This window comes from Simochromis diagramma, unplaced genomic scaffold, assembly GCF_900408965.1.
Source record: "Simochromis diagramma unplaced genomic scaffold, fSimDia1.1 OVJJ01000333.1, whole genome shotgun sequence".
Lineage (NCBI taxonomy): Eukaryota > Metazoa > Chordata > Actinopteri > Cichliformes > Cichlidae > Simochromis > Simochromis diagramma.
This window is the reverse complement of record NW_024386765.1, coordinates 3,657,635-3,679,890: the sequence shown is the minus strand read 5'-3', so window position 1 is coordinate 3,679,890 and position 22,256 is coordinate 3,657,635. Positions and strand designations below refer to the sequence as shown.

At 38.6% G+C, this 22,256-nt stretch overlaps 2 protein-coding genes across 2 annotated transcripts in view; both read left to right on the top strand.

Moving 5' to 3' along the window:
• The first annotated feature begins 653 nt into the window (after nucleotides 1-653).
• Nucleotides 654-3,735, top strand: LOC120736344 (carbohydrate sulfotransferase 6-like). Its single transcript, XM_040036396.1, has 2 exons — nucleotides 654-1,286; nucleotides 1,604-3,735. The coding sequence occupies exon 2, from the start codon at nucleotides 1,687-1,689 to the stop codon at nucleotides 2,923-2,925; it is 1,239 nt and encodes a 412-aa protein (XP_039892330.1). The 5' UTR covers nucleotides 654-1,286; nucleotides 1,604-1,686; the 3' UTR covers nucleotides 2,926-3,735.
• A 15,680-nt stretch (nucleotides 3,736-19,415) lies between these two features.
• spire2 (spire-type actin nucleation factor 2) overlaps nucleotides 19,416-22,256 on the top strand; it is a 49,933-nt gene continuing 47,092 nt past the window's right edge. Inside the window, exon 1 of the mRNA XM_040036388.1 lies at nucleotides 19,416-19,870. Coding sequence (XP_039892322.1) covers nucleotides 19,573-19,870 — 298 coding nt within the window. The 5' untranslated portion in view covers nucleotides 19,416-19,572. The remainder of the gene's footprint in view (nucleotides 19,871-22,256) is intronic.

The window sequence follows — 22,256 nt, the reverse complement described above, 5'->3', positions numbered from 1 at the left end:
CTGCTGGGGGATTTCCATGACGCATTGTTTCTTCACTCACCTTTTTCACTCGCTGCGTGTTTTTACGCCTCTCTTTACGCATTTAATCATTGGTTATTCACCTCTGCCTCTCTTTCACCGTGTCTTTGTCCTGTTTTCATCCACTCACCCCCAACGGCAGTAAGTGGCATTTTTGCTGGTCTAGTTCATAAGATCTGCTGCAGACCTCGGAGAAAATAATAATCATCGCTTATAAGAACTCACAAATGTCACCGAGTTCCTTAAGGAAAATTGCCAGAATTCTCGGAATGGACGTGAAAGTATATGGGGGGGGAAGAAGGAAATATAAATATATATATATATATGTTTTTTTTTGTTTTTTTGTGTTATCGTGGCTGCTACGTTTGCATGTCCAATGTCTTGTTTTGCATGTGTGTGTGTGTGTGTGTGTGTCTTTATGTCTTACTTATATTGTTAAATAGTCTTCAACGAACAGGATTCACAATGTGGTTATATATAAAATAAAGACATTACCTGTTCTTTATCTTTATGACTTGTAGGCTATCTTTATGATATTGTACCTACAATTTAATCAATCCAGCCCTTTAGGCCAGTTAAAATATCTTTTTAACTCTTGAGCATATATAAAAGTTGCTGTGTTAAAAACTGATGCGGCTTCTACCTTGTGACAGCCAGAATGTTGTTTGTAGCTCAAGATGAATTGATACCATTCGTGAGTGAGGCATTAGACACTTTTCATATATTATAATTCAACAAATAAGTATTTTACAGGTACGGGCAATCGTAATCGTTTTTTGGGAACATCCGAAATTACTTTTTGGCAGATGATCATATTTTGGCACACCAGAAGATATAAAACACAGACACAACCACAAGATAATTAACACATAAAGAGCAAATGTCTTAAACGATGTCGGCAGTTGGGTAAATGTAAATTACGGCTTTTTAGCAGTTCTGTTCCAGCTTTCGAACATCCTCCCCCAGCTGACCTGTTATGCCGGAAGGTGACGACAGCATCGGCTGTGCCAGTCCTCTGCCACACCGTCAACTCTGTGCATGCAAGACTCCTCCCAAAATCTCCGCTTTTTACACGCCCGGGGACTAAAGAAAATAATTATCCGAGCAGCAGCATTTGACAGAGGAAGCGGAGGAGGAGAGGAGAGCTCTCCTGGGATACTCAAAGGACTGTGGACACGCTCTGTTCTGCGATGCTACGGTAGATTCTACAGCCCAGAATACTGGATAATCTTTAATTCCAACTGGATACTGGGTAGCAGACCTTTGTGGTAAAACCACACACACACACACACACACACACACACACAGTGAGAGACAAACAAGGGGCACAGAAGGAGTATGGAAGATTTTTTAAGCTAAAATTCTGTGCTGATGAAATGACCCTTACAAAAAGTATCACTGGTTAATGTTTGCCGTTTCGGTTTAGTTTTTCCACCATATACAAAATTGTATCATGTGATTTAAAATGTTTAAGAAGGTGGTTCACAACCAGTGGCATGCCAGGTTTTCCAGCAAAGACAGGATTTGCAAACAAATTGGTATTTTATAAAAAATAATTAATATTATTTGTGTATTTTTTATGCAGCAAAAGAGAACAGCTTAAGACAAGATTGAAGAGAGAAGAATTCGCACAAAGCACCACTGACTTGACAGCAGCTCACAGCCATAATGTTGCACTACAGAGTGAACCGCAACACCATGAAGTTCCAAGTGATCCTATGTGGGGCAGCATTGTTGCTGGTCAGCGGCTGGTACATGCAGCTCAGCCTCTATGACCCACAACCCTCCAATGACAAAGTCCACGTTCTATTGTTGTCATCATGGAGATCAGGCTCATCCTTCCTGGGCCAGGTATTCAGTCAGCACCCGTCTGTCTTCTATCTTATGGAGCCTGGCTGGCATGTGTGGACCCAGCTGAGGCAAAATGGTGCACGGGCACTTCGAATGGCCTTGAGGGATCTCTTACGGAGCCTGTTCCAGTGTGACTTCTCAGTGATGGAGTCCTACCTTCCAGAGAACCAGAAAGAGTTGTTTATGTGGAGTCAGAGTCGAGCTCTGTGCTCACCCCCGGTCTGTCCTCTCATGCCACGTAATCAGCTCAGCAACAAGACACACTGCCAACAGAATTGTAAACCTCGGGACCTGAAGATTGTAGAGCAGGTGTGTGGCTTTTACTCTCATGTGGTGTACAAGGAAGTGCGCATCTTTGAGCTAGAATCCCTCTACCCACTATTGCTGGACCCAAACTTAAATCTCCGCATCATCCACCTGGTCCGAGACCCACGGGGAGTGATGCGGTCTAAGGAAGAGGTAGCTGGATACTTAACGAGTGATAACGCGATCGTCTTGGAGCAGAAACCCATGAATGAAGCAAAGGTACAGTATCAGGTCATGCAGGAGATCTGTCGAAGCCACTTGCGTATCAATAAGAGGGCGGTCCTGAAGCCTCCTCCGTTTCTAAAAGGCCGCTACAAACTGGTTCGCTACGAGGATGTGACGCGCAACCCAGTCAAGGAGATCAAATCCTTGTATCAGTTTGTAGGTCTGGAGATGACCACACAGCTGGCCACATGGATCTACCAGGTGACCCACGGAAAAGGCAAAGGCTCCATTAAAGAGGCTTTTGACATCACATCGCGAAGCGCCACTGACATCTCTCAGGCTTGGCGCACCATGCTGCCACACAACAAGGTCAAACGAGTACAGGAAGTGTGTGAAGAGGCCATGTCTTATCTCGGGTACAGGACGGTAAACAGTGAAATAGAGCAGAAGAATCTCTACGCAGATCTGCTGGTACCACAAGAACAGCTCAGCTGGTCACCTGATAAAACACAGCACCTGGACAACAGTTACAACAAGAATGACAAAGACTTTCTGACAGATGGACCGCACAAAAAACTACATTAGGGTACGACTGTTAAAAACAGAGAACACTGTCATAATGTCCATTTTTAAAGCGCGGACACTGTAATAAGACTGAAATGTGAAAAGGCAGCACAGTATTCTGTTAATGTACATTTAGTGTTTGCGTGCCACGATCACATGACTTTTCCTGAAGTGTCTCTATAAGTAGACAAAACTTATAGTTATTTATTTATTCATTGCTGCAAAAAGAGATTGTAAAGTACACCAACCAACCTGCCATAAATGTTGCTCATCTGATATCAGTCTGAAAACAAATGAGTCAAGTTGACAGTTATACATCTTTTAATACAGCAACCAACTCTGAGAAATTAATGAAAATAAAATATCTCTTGCTGTCTGCACAGACAGAATAACATCACATATAAACATCATAGAACATTTAATCTGTGATGATACATTTAGGCTTGACATTGAAATGACTTGAATGAGTAGCAAATGTTAAATCATGTTGATTTATCTCTTCAGAGTAAGAGAAAGTGGGTAAATTAACTACTATTAATTGTGTTTAGGGTGATATCTGGGAAAATGTTGATAGTGATTTTTTTGAGCACATGAAAAATTGCCAAACACTTACATTAAAGATGGACTTCAGTCATAACTTTGTGAGAGTTTTGGTTTTCCTACATGACTGAGTGTTCTGAATAAAACAATATCTTCACTTGTACATTTTTGGAAATTTGCTATATTTTGCAATATTTTACATGATAAGCACTCAAATTTGAGGTTTATTCAATCAATGGAAACTTTAAATGGCTTATTCTACTCATTAAAACACTGGTTTTGAATCTCTTTTGCACTGGTTTGGGTCTCTTTTGTATCAGCAGAGTTGAGGTTTTAAATACACACACATAAGATCACAGCAAGGAACAAGTGCTCTCCATTTCAGAGAGACTTAAATGGACAGGCAGTTCATGAAGCTCTCAGTACACTGAAAAAAAAGCCCATGTTGGATTTACTTAATTCAATAGTGGACATTGGTTGCACACAAATGTTTTGCTTTGGCAGAAACTTAAACAACTGAGTTAAATCAACACAACTTATTCCTATTCAATAAACCTGTACATTTTGTGTTCAGAAAATGCGATTGAAACATGTTTAGATGAATTAAGTTGAGCTCTTGGAATATTTTAATCCTTCACAATTTTGTCATTTTATTTCAACACTATTCAATAACTTTTACCCCAATACTACTTGGTCACTTAAATACTACATGTTGTCTTCATATTACATAATGTTCAACAAAGTGTAGATCCTGGTTACCATAAAAATTGAATGGCTCTTCAACAACTACCATCCTCCTATCTTTTTCCTGGTTGCAGGGGGGCTGGGAAATAACCCTGAAGTGATAGGTTACAAGGCAGGGTACACCCTGGACAGCTCACCAGTCTATCACATAGAAACAAACAACCATTTACACTTACATTCACGGGTCATTTAGAATCACCAGTTAACCCTAACTCTAATAACTGCATGACTTTTAATTGTGGGAGGAAACCAGAAAACCCAGAGAGAAACCTGCAAACTAACCAGAACATAGATTTGAATCCATTACCTTCTTACTGTGAAGCAACAGCACTAACCACCATGCCAACAATCTAGGAAACACAGGAAAGCTGGATGAACTCCAGTGATTTTCCTGCAGTTTGAAATCTCGTTCAGAGTTCAGCAACTAACCACTCTTACTAGACTGTATCATGTCATCTCAACAAGAACAAATTAAGTTGTTGAATTTCGTACAGATCCTTCATGATTTAATTACGTTCATAGAAACACGAAATTATTGTGTTCAAATTACAAGTTATACTTTTTTAATGTAACAACCACCCAATTTACTTTTTCGGTATACCAGAAAAAAAAAGAGGTGGCTGCTCGACTTGACTGACATGGATGCCTACCTGCTCTAATTAAATGGGTTGAAGAAAATAGTCATGCTGTGAGTGAGACAATGCAACAAACCATCGACGACAAAGGGCTACGCACTATATTGCGCGAAGTGGAAAACATTTTGAATGACCGTCCCATTACATTAATTGATGATCGCAACAATTATCCCACTTACGCCAAATCATTCTTTTACTGAAAGGAAAACCAGTTCTCCCACCAGGAGTTTTCAAAAGGATTGAGCATCTCTTCTGGAAAAGATGGACTTGAGAATATTTGCCATTGTTGCAAGAAAGGCAAGAATGGAACAAAGAAAGAAAAAGCCTTTCATCTGGAGACGATGTTGCGTAGTTCATCCCAAAGCACCACGTTGTTCCCACATTCCTTTGAAAAGTGCTTGAGGTGTATCCTGACAAAGGAGGACTCGTTAGATCTGGGGGTCTAAAAAACTAAGACAAGGATCGTTGAAAGGCTCTTGACCAAAATTCAAACCAAATTGAAGTCTATACAAATTACGATGATTAATTTGCAAAAGGTTTCGTTCTTTCTTCGTTAAGTATTTGTTGCCTTTGTAATTATTGAAGTAATGGCTCTGTTATTTTTGTGAAATGTGAAATTGTTATGTGCTCTGCCAAAGAACAATTAGGGGCCAGTGTGTTAGAGCCATTTCATGTTTTTGGTGTTATTGCAACTTGTCAGCACAAGAGGGAGTAGTAACGCTACTTGCCACTTTATCATGACAGACTTTGCTGTAGACAGGTTTGCTGCTTTTGGCGTCACTTGTCATGTTTCCTCATATGTATCACACACTACAACAAAATATGGCTCATCTATTAATCCTTACCGTGAAAAAAGAAAAACAAATTTAATGGAGTTACAGGAATACGAATGCTTGTCTTAGAAAGCCAGTACTTGTCATATACTGTCAAATCTATGTATATCTGTAGTAAGTTGTCCAAAGTGGGTGTTTCTAACATATGTAGGATACAGTTACATGCACAAGTGTTTAGACAGTGACATAATTATTGTAATTTTACTTCTGTACGCCATCACTATGGATTTTAAATTAAAGAATCCACTTGTGATTGAAACACAGACTTTCAGATAAAGGTGTTTAACAAAAGTATTGCATTAACTGATTCTGAATTTCAGCAACTTTTAACCTACATTCTCAGAGTCTCAAAAGTAATGATACAAAGTATCACTCAAGACAAAACAAAGAAGGTTTGGATTGAATAAATATGTTTCTATTATCAGGGGTGGCTGAAGCGCTGTAGCTCAGGACATAGCGCATGTTATCTACTGATTAGAACGTTGGCGGTTTGTTTGCTGGCTGCCCTTGGGCATGATGCTTCCCATACTGAAGAGTGAAACAACTGAACACAAGGCAGTTATTAGTATAGAATAAATGTCAGTCAGTTCAGCGACTCACTGTGAGAGAATGAGGTTTACTGTAGAGTAATGTGTGCTATTATTAGTTATCTGGGAAGGTTTTTCCACTGCAGTAAAATATCTTTCTATACTGTGTGAAAGACTTGAAACACATGTCTGTGATTCCATATCTGAGCTTTTTGTTTCTGTTTCACTTTGTAAGATGAATCAGTCAGAAACTGTTCCTGACTATTGGCAGCAATAAATAATGACATGCACTGCTGTGTATTTTAGTCTATTGTTAGGAACCTTGTTGACTTCACATTTTAAGGGGGTGATAAGCTTTTCTAATCAAAGGATAATTTGCATTGTAGTACCATCCACTGGCTGAGTCACTAATAAGTATATCATCTTGTCATCCTTCCTCATCTTTGTTAGCTCGATATTCAGTGAAACTAAGGAAGAACCTGGAATAGTTGTTTAGTTTTGGAATAAAATAAAACTACTTTTTTAATACTCATTGGACTGTAAATGCAACAGAAATAATCTTTCCTAACACACAGCAAAAAAACTAAACAAACAAACTTGGAAATACCATGCAAGGGATTTCCTTTCTGTCTTTTCTTTTAACCATTTTTTCTGTTTGAGCAGTTTACTGATGTTCCCTTAATATAGCATATGCATAATTTATAGTGTCTTTTATTCACACCAGTTTAAGATTTGAGTAAAAAATGTTGTAAGATTTAGAGCTTTAATTTTACTCATGGTCTAGGGCTAAGGTTTTACGGTTCACGTTGGAATTAGGGGGGTAAGAAGAGAAAAATAGAAACACAGAAAGAAAGGAAGAAGAAACACAAGGGTAAAAAAAAAAAGATTTATGAAGTGGGGCAAATTCTTGCAACACCACAGTCGCTGGATGATCTGCTAAGAATATGCTTTAATGCAGGAACAAATAACAAGCTTATGTTTCAACTAGGGTGCCTTCCTCTCTTTTGTGCTCACGTTTATTAACATTTTTGCCAACCTAGGACTGTCTTGTCAAGGAGGGGGCCACTGGGGTGGTCAGCAAACTTGGTAGCGCCCCTGTGCAGAAGAACAACACAAGACATTATTTACCATGAGATCATGAGCCTTCCCAGTAACTATGTTAATGTGCCATGTGTGTAAATCTGTTCTTTTTTTAAATGGCGCATTGCAACATTCAGGCATTAATCTAACACACTAACATGGATTTATCAACGGCTGTATTTTCAGACATTTCAAGTTTTTTTGTTACAGCTCACTGTGTGCGCGCTGCTGAGAAAAAGAAGCTCAGTTCAGTTAATTTCTGCTCTGTTTCGTGAAAATCCCAGTGTTGTTCAAGAGCAATTTTATCAGTCATGAAACTGACACTGAGCCTCTTTAATATATCCACCATCCTTTTAACGTTAAAAGAAGGCTTGTTGGCAGACGATAGTAAATATGGCTCTATATGTTTCTTTAAAATTCTCATCTTTATTTTTGACATGATTTAAATCATTATATTAAGTTTATATCAACAATATCCATCCATTTTTTTTTCAATATGGTCAGGGAAAAACCTCAGTGGCTTAAAACCTAAAAAACAAAGAATACGTCTTGTGATAGTTTCAAATAATTGATCGACACCAGTTTTGTAGCTTTATATGTACAATACAAAGTTTGTTGCTGTCTGTGTGACTTTATTGGTCCACTGATCTTTATGTGTAGCTTGAGTTCATTGCAGGCATTCATTTACAGTTCACTTAAGAACCTGCCACAGCATTTCAATCAGGTTGAATTCTTGACTTTGACTGGGCTTTTGCTCCTGGCAACCATTCCAAAACCAGCCATACCTGTTCAGATTTTTTTCCTGTTCGTACTGTCATGAGTCATAACATTTAATATGTTGGCTGAGTGTGTCAACTGTGAGATAGCTCTTAGGGATTTTGCATTTTCTGAGTATTGCATGGACTGTGGCATTCTGGCATTCAGCAAAATGTAATCTTCTGCTTTTATGGATGTGGTCACACTGGACAATAATTAGTTTATAAATTGTATTTAATTAGCAGCACCCTTCTCACATTACTTTTCACTTTACACATATGGATGGCCACTGTGGAAACATAGTTTAGCAATGTATTTTTATGTATTTGCAGATTAATAGAAGAAGTCAAGTCAACCCAGATTGCATTGAATGCTCCCCAATCAAAGCATTAGATCAACCCTTAGAAAGAAGATGAGTTTGAATTTGCTCATTTTGCAGTTCAGCAATACTGATCTTTTTATTTAAACTTTTAGCAGAACTTTAAATCTAAGTATTTAAAGTAATATTCAAAAAGTAATTTAAAATGCAATTTTATGAAGATTTCAAAAACTCTATGGTTCTGAAAAAAGTGCAATATCAGCACAAAATAATGTTTATAGTCAACAACTAAAACTAAAAACTAAAAAAAATCAGTTTGCAGAATGGACCTTTCATGCTTAAAGCTCAACATAAATAGACATTCAGAGTGGAAAGCAGTGCAAATAAATGCAAACACGGCTTCATGACACTCATCTTTCACATTTTTTAATCAATTCTGTGTAATTTCTATACGAAACTTAACACAACGTTTCCCATAAAGTGTTAAAAAGTGTTCTTCATATTCTTTTTTCAAACCACGGAACTGTTTAGCCTGCAACACAGTTTTTTCAAAGTAAAACGTGAGTCTAACCATTGTATGGTCATCTTGATGCATGCTCTATCATCCAGGTAAGTAAATCTCCAAAAGTTGATTCTGTTCATCTGGACGTAGCGTTTTCAGTGGGAGAAACGTTTTTCCTACTGTGCAAGGCTCCAGATGCCTTCATTGTGAAGCCACTCCAGTCCGCCGACAGGTCTCGCACGCAACAGCTGCTGCTCCGACGTGCTAAGGTCACTAGCTGGGTTACGCCATGTCGGACGTTCTGTGAGGCGCTTTTGTGATATTTAATTGATTTTTTATTTCTCGCCGATATCTGATCCAGTAATTTAGGTCAGGATCGGACCGATACTGGATACTGTATATAGGATCAGCCCATCTTTCACCCAGACTGCAGGAAAGGCCCCCCATCACTAGATCATACCAGAAAGAAGACAGGTCTGAATTTGCTCATTGTGTTTCTGAAAGACGTTTTTGACTTTTATAAAATTATTGAAATGCACAACATAAACAATCCCATTTTTAACAAAAGTACTGCATTAACTGCTTTATGATCAGATGTTTTGAGGCCTCAGACATAATGATCATGTCTGGAGGGATGTTTTTACAATGTACTGTGGGAACTTTAGCTGTTTACCCAGGTCAGCCTGTAGCTGCCAATCAGAGGCTGTGTTGAGGAGGCCAATTGTACAGACTAGGATTCAAGAATACGCTGAACCAGCACACTGAAGACAGCATAGATGGTTTGCACTAGATCTTTATATGTATTTTTTGTAAGTACGACAGAGAGAGTGTGACAGAGATATGCTAATTGTTGGATGAATAATGATCCACACAGTCGATGTTCCCCATGATTTTAGATAACAAATGGTTGTCTGTCTCTGTGTTAGCCCTCCGACAGACCTGTACTCCGCTTTTCACCCTGTGACAGGCTTCAGCCTCCCACCTGTGACCTTGAATTGGATAAGCGGAAGAAGATGGATGGATGCCATGTTTTTTGTACTACAAATCAAACATTAAATAACAGTCATCTCATGATTTTCTTCAATATAGATACACCATAAATAATAGTAATAATAATAACACACACAAAATTAAAAAGTAGCGCTTTTTGAAGGAAAATTCCACAAGAGACTTGTGTCTAAATAATGTACCAAATTACTGTAATCATAAACCACCTACACAGAAAAATAGTACACCCACCACAGCACAGCAAACTAACCTGTTTATTCAGCACTGAACCGGTTTTCCTGCAACCTCGGAATATCACAAGCAACTATAAAGCTCAGTTTGTTTTGCAGGGTGTTTAACAAAAGGGGAAAAAAAACATAACTGCATATCATACAGATCAAATATCTGATTTACAAAATGAGCAACTGATGTGTAATATTTAACTTTACAGTTTATTTAATGCTCTTGAGCAGTCCTTACCTTTAAATACAACCTGTCTTGTTCCTCTCCTGTTACATGGAGTGGAAAGGTAGCCGAGAGATATTTGTGCAGAAATGTGGGAAGTAAAAAGTTGCCAGAAAATGAAATGCTCAAGTAAAGTATAGATACCTGGAAATTCTGCTTAAGTACAGTAATGGAGTATTTGCCCTTTGTTACTTCCCACCTCTGGCTATAGCATCTCTACGGGCGGTATTCCGGCACGGACAGTGAGAAATACATGTTGATTTGTTTTACTTGAGCTTGTTGGTCTGTATGTATGAATTTGCTGGAAAGTGTTCCAAAGGCTTTTTAAAATTGTATTTTATTTTTACGAGCTCATCAAAAGCTTATTGACAAAGAATGTTTCATTTGAGTGGAGGGAAAACATTTGAGTGAAGGACATTTTCCTTCAAAAAATATTGTGGATTGTTTTATAAAGTTTAATAAAATATGAATTATTTTCATCAAACTCTTGAATTTGGATATCATTTCCAAAAATTCACTAATTCAGATATTTCCCACCAGTAGTGACGCATCAAAACTTCTAGATGTGATCGACTAAAGTCTCCCAACATGGGTTAGTTTACCTGCCCTTTCTTAGACCAGAACTAAGCTCTTAATTGCGTTGCATCCTGGCTCCATTTAAGTGTCTGAGGCTCTTAAATTGCTCTTAAAGTGCCCTTTGTGCAACACAAACATGTAATTTCTGTCTGTCAAGACACCAGCATTAATGAAATGTGTCAGTCAGTGTAATGATTCATTGTGACAGAATAACAAGTACAGATTAACTCATTATTACATGTTTGCATTCTGTTTCTATTTCACTTTGTAAGACAAGTCAGTCAGAAACTGTATAGGAATAAGAAGGAAGATAAGATTAATTGATAGCTGTATTTACAGACATTTCACTTTTATTTGTTACACATTCAATAGAGCTCACTGTGTGCACACTTCTGTGAAAAAGAAGCTCGGTTCAGTTCATTTGTGCTCTGTTTTATGAAAATCCCAGTATTATTCTGGGACCTGAAGCACACAGTGTTGCAGACACGTGAATTCTATAATTTGTTTGAATATAGTCCAGACATTCATTTTCCTCCCTTTGGTAGTACTGTTTTTCTTTTTTGAGGTGACAGGGATTAGATATGGCACTTCTTACAGGTGACTCTTATTACCGGTTAAGATGTTATTTTTAAAGTTGAACTTCTTTTGTTATAAGTAAAAAACAGTGTTAATTCTGCAACAGTGTGAACAAAGCCAATTAATAATGCTGTAAATAAATATGCAGTAAAACGTCCATCTATCCATTCGCTTCCGCTTATCCTTTTCAGGGTCGCGGGGGGTGCTGGAGCCTATCCCAGCTGTAAGAGGTGGGGTTCACCCTGGACAGAGGCAGGGCTAACACATAGACATAGACAACCATTCGTGCTCATATTCACTCCCACATTCACACCTATGGGCAATTTAGAGTTTCCAGTTAACCTATATCCACTAACTGCATGTCTTTGGACTGTGGGAGGAAGCCGGAGTTCCCGGAGAGAACCCACACAAACACGGGGAGAACATGCAAACTCCACACAGAAAAACCTCTGCCTGCAGTAAAACATAATAGTATAAATGAAAATACACTGTAATTATAAGTATAGGTTGCTGTAAATTTTCCACTAACTTACTGGCATCCCATAAATTACTGATAAAAAATATTTATGTACTTTCACTTTCAGTATTTAATTTTATGGCACTTTGCTATAATTCTTTATTTACAGTTAACTACTGTAAATTCCAGATACAGAAGCTGTTGACAAACAGAAAGAGAAGGTAAAATAATAATAATCCACATGATGGCGAAACAACTAGTAGCTCAGTGTTCCAATATTCGAAGAAGGGACTGCTCTCACAGCTCGAGATTGACAAGGTACAACACACATGTTACGTTGAAACCAAGCACACCATTGTTTTTCTTGTGACATTACCAATAAGTTTGATGTGTCACATGGCCCTCTTCCTATTGAAAAAAACAGAAGTTGTATCCAAGATGGCCGACTTCTAAATGGCCACCATGGTCACCACCCATCTTGAGGAGTTTGCCCCCTCACATATACTAATGTGCCACAAACAGGATTTTAATATCACCAACCATTCCCATGTTATTACAGTGTATCCATATAAATGGCCCACCCTGTACAGTTTCCCTATACAGATATAATTCTGACTAAATTAAAGCTCATAAATTGTTTACTCTCTTTTCAGACGTAAGAGTTGAATGCATCGTAGCTGGAGTTCATTTCTTATCTAGCTTTTTCATTTCAATATTTTTTACTGTCCTTATTGTTAGTAGCAGTAGTAATAGTGGTACTATTAGTATTTTCCATTCAATTCACCTTCTTCAGACAGTCTTGGAGTTGTGACCAAAGAAAACCAGGATCAATCTATTTCTACAGGTCATGTGAGGAATTAAAAACAAAATCTTTTTATTCACTGATTCTTTTGTTTCTTTTCCTGTGTGACAAATTTAGGCCTTCCTTCTTTACCCTTTAGTACTTCCCTCATCAGCCCCTTTCCTCATTCTTCATCTGGTTAGAGGTTGATTAGCAATTCCTGGCTAACGTCAGGGGCTTTCCTGTTCCATAATAATTGGTGCTGGCCCTGTATACTTCAGTGGCCTTTGTTGTCCTTTCCACGGTTGAGCCCTTGTGGCTGTGGGTTTTTCTTGTGTGCCGTGGTTTGTGATCACTTTGGTAATCACTTGCTGTGTGCTGTGTGAGTCCTGGGATGGGGGAAAGACCTGTAAATTATAGATTGCTTACTAAAGACTAGGTTGGAATGTTTATAAGTACATTTTATGACAACTTATAATAAACCTGCTTTCAAATAAAGATTTTGTGTTTTAAAGTATCTGGTTGTTTGATCATTGTTGTCCTCTGAACACCGGACCAAACCAGTTTGACAGAGATCTTTCTGGAATATCTTATCAATGCGGATCTTCACCAAACTTTATGGCTTTTTCACTTGGACCAACCTCCACTAATTATAGGCAAGGCAAGGCAAGTTTATTTGTATAGCACAATTCAACAACAAGGTGATTCAAAGTGCTTTACAGAGACATTAGAAACAAGAACAAATAAAAAGCATGATTTAAAATTGATTAAAACAAGCAAATAAACTAACTAACTAATTAACAAACAAACAAACAAACAAACAAACAAAACAGTATATAAAATCAAAACAGATAAAATCAGAACAGTAGATAAAATCAGTAGTTAAATGTAAGTTTTGAAATTTAAGCTTAAAAGTGTGGATTTGGTGCTTTATTCAAATGCAGCTGAGAACAGGTGAGTCTTCAACCTGGATTTAAATAAACTGAGTGTTTCAGCTGATCTGAGGCTTTCTGGGAGTTTGTTCCAGATATAAGGAGCATAAAAGCTGAATGCAGCTTCTCCGTGTCTGGTTCTGACTCTGGGAACTGATAAAAGACCGGATCCAGATGACCTGATCCAGATGACTTATAGGAACCAATCACAGCTGAGCATCTACCCACAAAAGTAATTGTACAAATGTGATTCAAGGCACAGGAGGACCGGGTGCGGGGTGTGTGCACATATTTCGTGGTTGTCATTGTGAAGAGTCAAACATCTGAGCACAAGCAGGAATGATCAAGTATTAAAAACACCAGGACAGATTACGTCACTGTTTTATTTTTTTAGTGTCCTGACTCGTTTTGAGATAAAGTGTGGAACAATGTGTGTTATTCATTACATGTTTGTGAAAACTTGCTGTGTTTTCTGTTTTTATTTCACTTTGTAAGACGAGTCAGTCAGAAACTAAATGAGACTAATGACAGCAATAAATGTTGCCATACACTCCTGTGTGTTTGAGTCTGTTACTAAGAAGTTTGATGGCTTCACACTGTGAGAGGATGATTAGGTGTCTCATTAGCCTTTAACGTATATTGCAGCGCCATCTGCTGGCTGAGTCACTAATAAATATAATTTTTATTTTGTATTCTTTTTCTGAATATCCAGTTAGCAAAGCTATATTCATTTAGAAAGAACCTGAAATATGTGCACAGATGTGCAATAAAATAAAACAACTTTCTTGATACCCACACTCACTCGACCATAAATGCAACAGAAATTATTTTTTACTACAGAGCAGCAGTTAAAAGAAAAAAAGGCTGGAAACACCTGTTGAATCAAGAGATTGTCTGTCTTTCGTTTTTTATTTTTAAACAAAGTGCAGTGCCCATTTTTTCTGGTCTCTCCAATTTACTGATGTTTAATTATGTTGTTTGCAGGCAATCATAAAGTTACTGTTTGGACAAGAGGGCAGCTCTAAGGATGTGCTCTTTGATAGCATGTGTGTGTCTGCAAGACGTGGCTGTGCAATTATCATGAGTGAGTAAAGTTATTTTTCACCAGAAACCAAAGACAACAAAAGTAATTTAATTGAATACAAACAAATAATATACCATGTACTTGTATCTTTATGCAAACTGGTCATTTTTGTCGTATCCCTGTTATACGGTTAATGTTAAAATTAGGGGGTAAATAAAGAAACATAGGTGAACACTCCTGTCGCTGATGGGTGTCTCACATGGGAAACAGGTATGTCCTGTCGGTTAAAAGTAACATTGTCAAAGAAAGAAGTTAGTATATAGTCTCACAGAGAATGTTAGGAGTGATTCCCTCAAGTGTTTTTCTTGGCAGCAGGGTTTAATAAGTCTAGGGGGGGAAAGGAGCTGTGCTGCCTCAGTAGCGTAGTACAGTGGAGCATGTGCGATGGGTTGTCCTTGATGGACAGCAGTTCGCTCAAACATCTCCAGATTCTGGCCAGTGATGGTTCCAGTTTCATGAATCTGTCTGCTGATCCTGCTGGCACTCTGCCACTGATGCTAACGTAACAATGACCCTCTTTCCTTTCAGCTGACATATCTTTGAATCTCAGTCATTCATGCATTTTAGTGAAATGCTACCAAACCCTTGAGACCAACTCCAAATATTTTATCAGCTTAATCTGTCACAACATAATGAAGAAACAAGCCTCAACCGGTCAAATATTTATCAAATTACTTTTATGCTTCTGAAAATGACAGACTATAAAATACAGCTGTAATTCCTAACCAGGTAATGCAATACTTTTTAAATAACCTTCAATTAAAGCTGCACTTCAGTCATGATATAATATATGGCTCGCCAATGATTTATTAATACTCCCCTACATGCTGTATACATAGAAATGCTGTTAAAAGAAAGAGGAAGTCCATAAGCACAACTCAAACTCATTTCAAATCTACAGTTTCCCTATACAGATGTCATTCTGATTAAATTTGAGCTCATAAAATTGTTTATAAAATGTTTACTCTCTTTTCAGACATAAGATTCAAATGCATCTTAGCTGGAGTTCATTTCTTATCTAGCTTTATTATTTCTATAATTATTACTGTCATTATTGTTATCAGTAGCAGGTTGGAATGTTTATAAGGACATTTAATGATAACATTTAATAAACATGCTATCAAATAAAGATTTTGTGTTTTAAAGCATTTTTTTTTTTTTTTTATCATTGTTGTTCTCAGAACACTGCACCAAACCAGTTGGGCAAAGATGGTTGATAAAGATCTTACTGGAGTATCATATCTATCTAATGACTGATTCTTTTGTTTCTTTTCCTGTGTGACAAATTTAGGCCTTCCTTCTTTACCCTTTAGTACTTCCCTCATCAGCCCCTTTCCTCATTCTTCACCTGGTTAGAGGTTGATTAGCAATTCCTGGCTAACGTCAGGGGCTTTCCTGTTCCATAATAATTGGTGCTGGCCCTGTATACTTCAGTGGCCTTTGTTTGTTGTCCTCTTGGTTGAGCGTTTGTGGCTGTTTGTGGGTTTTTCTTGTGTGCCGTGGTTTGTGATCACTTTGGTAATCACTTGCTGTGTGCTGTGTGAGTCCTGGGATGGGGGAAAGACCTGTAAATTATGGAAGCACAGGAGGACCGGGTGCGGGGGGGGTGCGCACATATTTTGTGGTTGTCATTGTGAAGAGTCAAACATCTGAGCACAAGCAGGAATGATCAAGTATTAAAAACACCAGGACAGATTATGTCACTGTTTTATTTTTTAGTGTCCTGACTCGTTTTGAGATAAAGTGTGGAACAATGTGTGTTATTCATTACATGTTAGTGAAAGCTTGCTGTGTTTTCTGTTTTTATTTCACTTTGTAAGACGAGTCAGTCAGAAACTAAATGAGACTAATGACAGCAATAAATGTTGCCATACACTCCTGTGTGTTTGAGTTTGTTACTAAGAAGTTTGATGGCTTCACACTGTGAGAGGATGATAAGGTGTCTCATTAGCCTTTAACGTATATTGCAGCGCCATCTGCTGGCTGAGTCACTAATAAATATAGTTTTTATTTTGTATTCTTTTTCTGAATATCCAGTTAGCAAAGCTATATTCATTTAGAAAGAACCTGAAATATGTGCACAGATGTGCAATAAAATAAAACAACTTTCTTGATACCCACACTCACTCGACCATAAATGCAACAGAAATAATTTTTACTACAGAGCAGCAGTTAAAAGAAAAAAAGGCTGGAAACACCTGCTGTCTGTACAATTTACTGATATTTAAATATGTCATTTGCAGGTTTTATAAAGAAAATTTTAAAAAGAAAAACTAAAAATAAATAAATGGTTCTTTGATCATTCTTCTTCTCTGAACAACAGCCAGATCCGTTTGACAAAGGTGATGCCAGCATTACCTGCTTTATATTACCAAGAAATCCAAGTTATATTACAATGGTATTAGCTGAATAATTAAACAGAACTCAGTGGTTTATTTTTGGTAAATTTCGACTTATTCATTCCAAAATTCAATTCAATCCAATTTTATTTATCCAGCGCCAAATCACAACAACAGTCGCCTCGAGGTGCTTTATATTGTAACATAGACCCTACAATAATACATACAGAGAAAAACCAAGAATCATATGACCCTCTAAGAGCAAGCTCATTGGCGACAGTGGGAAGGAAAACTCACTTTTAACAGGAAGAAATCTCCACCAGAACCAGCCCTAACTATATGCTTTAGCAAAAAGGAAAGTTTTAAGCCTGATCTTAAACGTAGAGATAGTGTCTAACTTTTCACTGCTTTTCAAAAGACTTGACAGAGTCAGCTAAACAGAGCTGGAGTGGTAAACTGTTGTTTTCTTATGGAAGTTATTTAATAAATCAACATTTTCTCAATTTTGAGTTAGAAATTCAGTGATAATTACCTGAAATATTGTGTTGTGAAGGGCAAAAAATGATTTGTTTGTTTTTTGTACTTTAGTGGCTTGCAAGCTTCAATAATAGAAGAAGTAGAACTGTGGCAGCTACTTATTTTCTACAAGTGTTTGTTTTCACCGCTCAAAAAAACATGATTTTCTTTGTGGTTTAAATCTAACATGATACATGTAAAACAACAACAAAAAATATGCATTTCAAAAGAAAAATATTTGAAAAATATTTATTTTATATTCCAAAGTGGTTAGCATTTGAATTTGTCTTATGAAAACTATTAAATGATATCAAGTTGCTTTCATGATGCCACTTGGGAGAACCATACACCATTTATATTAGGTAAATACATGCAATGCCGATGAGCTGGCATATGAGAATTTGGGAGAAAATCAAGTTATACTATTTTGAAAAAAAGGAATAAAAAGAGTCTATAATTTAGAATGGTGGGAAAATATTGAGCTAGCCTTCTTAATATATATATATATTAAAAATTCCCCTCTCGCCCCTGCTTGTGGTCTATCCTTTAAGCTCGGGTCCTCTACAAGAGGCCTGGGAGCTTGAGGGTATCTTAGCTGTTGCTAGGACTGGGCTCTTCTGGACAGAGATCTCCGATGTTGCTCCGGGAATCTGCTGGAGCCACTCGAAGAGCTTGGGAGTCACCGCACCTAGTACTCCGATTACCACTGGGACCACCATTACCTTCACCCTCCACATCTTCTCGAGCTCTTCTCTGAGCCCTTGGTATTTCTCGAGCTTCTCGTGTTTCTTCTTCCTGATGTTGCTGTTATTTGGAACCGCTACATCATTATTTCATCTTCTTCTGTTTGTCTACCACCACAGTTGGTTAGCCACCACCATTTTCTCCACCTGTATCTGGAAGTCCCACAGGATCTTAGCTTGGTCAGTCTCCACCAATCTTGGGGCATCTCACATTTTGACCTCAGGACTTCCAGGCCATATGTTTCTGTATACTATGCACTTGGTTATGGCATTCCATGTATGCCCTGCCTGCTAGCAAACATTTGCAAACACACATGGAAATACTGTATAAAGTAATACATAAAGTTTAGCTGACTCTGTCAGGTTTGCAATTCTAACAAGCTTGAAAGTCAGTTGAACATTATTCTTCATCACACCGTGGCGCTCAACTAACATGCCAAGTCCTGGGGGGGCCAATCCATGACTAAAGATGTTACATTGTGTGTTTTTCTATCTCGCATACCTTTGACTCCGTTGCCATTGTGTTTGCTGTGTCATGCTGAAAAATGAAGCCATTACCAATCATTACCAATCTGCTTTCCACATGGAATTGCATGGGATATTAAAATCTAATGGTACATTTCTGTGTTCACAATTCCATCAGTTTTAACAAGATCTCCAACACCATTGACTGAAATGCAGCCTCACAATTTCATCACTCCATCAGACCTGCCACTCATTTTCAGTCCAGTTCTGGGTAATCTGGAATACCTCAGCTATTTCCCTTCTTTAAGAAGAGCTTCTTGACTCCCACTTAGACTATTTCAGATGAGATTTCATTGAAGAGTAGATGGATCCGCTGAAGGGCCAGATGCAATGCATAAACATTCTTGGAAGCAAAATAAAACAAAATGAGATGTGACTATAGACGTTTATACAATATTGTACAGAAGAAAATAACTAAAAACTAACAGATCTTAATTGTATTGTTTATTTTCTTTTTACTTTATGCGCATAGGTCTTCTGGATTGGCTTTTTACAAAACAAAACAAAAACCATTTGAAGCACCAGTTCCAAAATATTTTACTTTGAAAAGTTATTATTGTTTGAAAACGTGATCCGGAAACGCTGCGCTTCCGGTGGCGAAGTTGACGGCATCACTGCGATAACGAGGCGCAGCTGCGGTACTTGAAGACGTCTGAGCCGCGGACTGCACAGCAGACTGGGCCGTGAGGCAGTCAGCATCAATGGCTCCGGTGCTTGCGGAGTAAAGAATGGGCTCCACGGCATCGCAGCCATGGCCAGATCCACTAACAGAAGCGGCGAGGATGGGGACCCACGGGTGACCGCCCCCACGGACCGCGACGCTTCCCGGGACCTGGCGGAACCCCGGGAACTGTCTCTGGAGGAGGTGCTGAAGTCCTACGAGCAGCCCATCAACGAGGAGCAGGCATGGGCGGTGTGCTACCAGTGCTGCAGCGGGCTCAGGGTGCCCCGCCCGCCGGCAGGGAGAGTCAGCCGGGTGAAGGACCCGTCCTCCATCCTCCTCCACAGGGACGGAACCGTATCGTTACAGCGGGAGCAAGGATATGACGGTAGGAGAGGCGGCCGCGGTTACTCCCAACTTTCCGCTATCTTGATAACTAAAAGCAAGTGCGGAAAAAGTGCATTTTAACAGGATAGACCAGTTGCCAGAAGCAGCATGGCCTTTGCAGGTTTACCTGTCGTTAGTTTTAAATATTAAAACCCACTTTTGAATTCGGCGTAGTTTAATTTCCATTTTTGTAAAAAAATTAATAAATAAATAAATAACCGCTTTTTTTCATCCGCACCGCAATGATTTCTCCCAGTAAACTACTCCGCCTCAGTGAGCAGCGCTTGTGTTTATATCCAGAAGTGTACTAAAGTGCTCCATGCTTTGTTCACAATAATAACGCGGAACTGAAGAGTGTCTAATATTGTTTCATATAGTATCATTATGTCGTATTTTATCTACCAGGAACACAAATCTAAAGCATTTTGTCCTAAGTTATTCGCATTTAATACAGAGTTTGGCTCACAACGTCTTGCTCAATAACGGACGCCGCGGTGCTAACCTGTCCCGTCTCAAACAGCATCAATCCCTACACTGCTGACCCTCAGCTGGATTATTTGGTCATTTGCGCAACCCCGAGCTTCACTTACTCAAACTGCCTTTGTGTTTTTATATTTTACACCATCTAGATTTTGTCGCACTACTCGTGCCAGCAAGGATGACTCGTATTATGCCGGTAAATGATAAATTATTCATAGAGCACCGCTTTCCCCTAGCATCTCCTTATGCAAAGACTGGTTTGGAGACATCAAAGGGTGGCTAGAAGCCCAGAGGATTTTAGGCAGCCTTCCTCTTGTCCCCTCCGTGCTGAAATTAGCCCGTACCTGCATACTATCCTGCTGCATGTAAAGTATTTATGTCCTCGCTGCAGCTCAAGAGGAGGCTGCACGGAGACACTTAAGTCAAAACTCAATTTAATCCGAAATAGGCAAATTTGTGCTCAAACTTTTTTCACCTCTTACTCCAAAAATCTTATCTTAGGCAATGGCGAAACAATATCTCCAGAAATTCATATTTTGTGCTTAAAGTCATGTCTGTAACCTGTTTATTTTGCAATTAGGCAAAATACAGCCAGGATATTTCTTGCCAGCAGCCCTGAGAGAAGATAGACTTTTACATTTTAAAATATGACTGAGAAATGTGGGCAAAAGAAAAGAATATTGGATATCAAATCTCAGGAAAAACTGTGAAATGCTGAGCTCCTTTTTTGATAAAGTCTCCAGGTGAATATACAGTAGCAGCTGTTGTAACAGCTGTTCAGAGATCAAACAGGGAGGGTCTGTGTGCATGTTTGAGGATGGCACTTTACTTTTCTTTCTGCCATTTGTTCACATGTCATATAACATGCTTATTAGTTAATCATGGGTCAGTCATGGTTCTGATGTTTACATGAGAAATGATCATAAAGAAAAAGTAAAGTTAATGTAACCTTTTTGAAAAACACAGCATTAATTTGCATAAAATGGTTACACTGTTTCAAGGAACACCTTTTAAATATGAGCTCATTACACCATCATCCTGAACTGTGACCTCAATAATAAACATAAAGAAGGATTATCGCTTTTTTTATCAGATGTTATGGCAGTGCTGTTGGAGTGAACTGCTTTAGATTTAGAAGCTGTCATACAGGTGTGGGGAACGGGCAATCAGCGGAATGTGTCATAAATAATAAATAGCAAGCCAAACCCCTTGAACTGGTTGAAAATTGACTTCTAATGATTGTTACTGTGGACAGATCTTGATGACGAGGCATTAGAAGATGTGACTGCAGTAAAACAATAAGCGAGAAAACTTTTTAAGACAAGATTCCTCCTGTTGGTAACGGAGCTAACAAAATGCAGCGTGGTTACAACAGTAAAGAAGGGGGAAGGTAGAGTGTCTGACTAGCACTGGGCGATATATCGAGTTTTTAAAAAATATCGATATATTTTCATACGAGATATAAGATGTGACAATATCGTTTATATCGATATAGTCTATGTTACGTTATAATTATACTTGTGGAGCCGCAAGTTTGCCTCTCTTTCGTCCACTTTTGTCTCTATGCAACTTTACTCGGCCTCGTCTCTCCTTCACTGAACACAACTCCCCCTCCTCCCCCATCGCTTCACCTGCAGGCAACGACAAGATGGACACGGCAAATCTCTGTTTACGAGTTACCGCGAATCGCCCCGTGCGTGGGGCTGGACGGCGTCAACGTGTTAGCGAGCTAACCGCGCTAACGACATGCATGGCCTAAAATCCTTTCATTTTCTCAAAAATCGACAGTGCGCCTTATGTATGAATTCTGGTTGTGCTTACTGACCGCGAACCGATTTTAGGTGGTACACGGCGCTCAGCAATCTGTCAGTAAATGTTTTAGTTCGACTTTGGTGAGCTACGGAGCT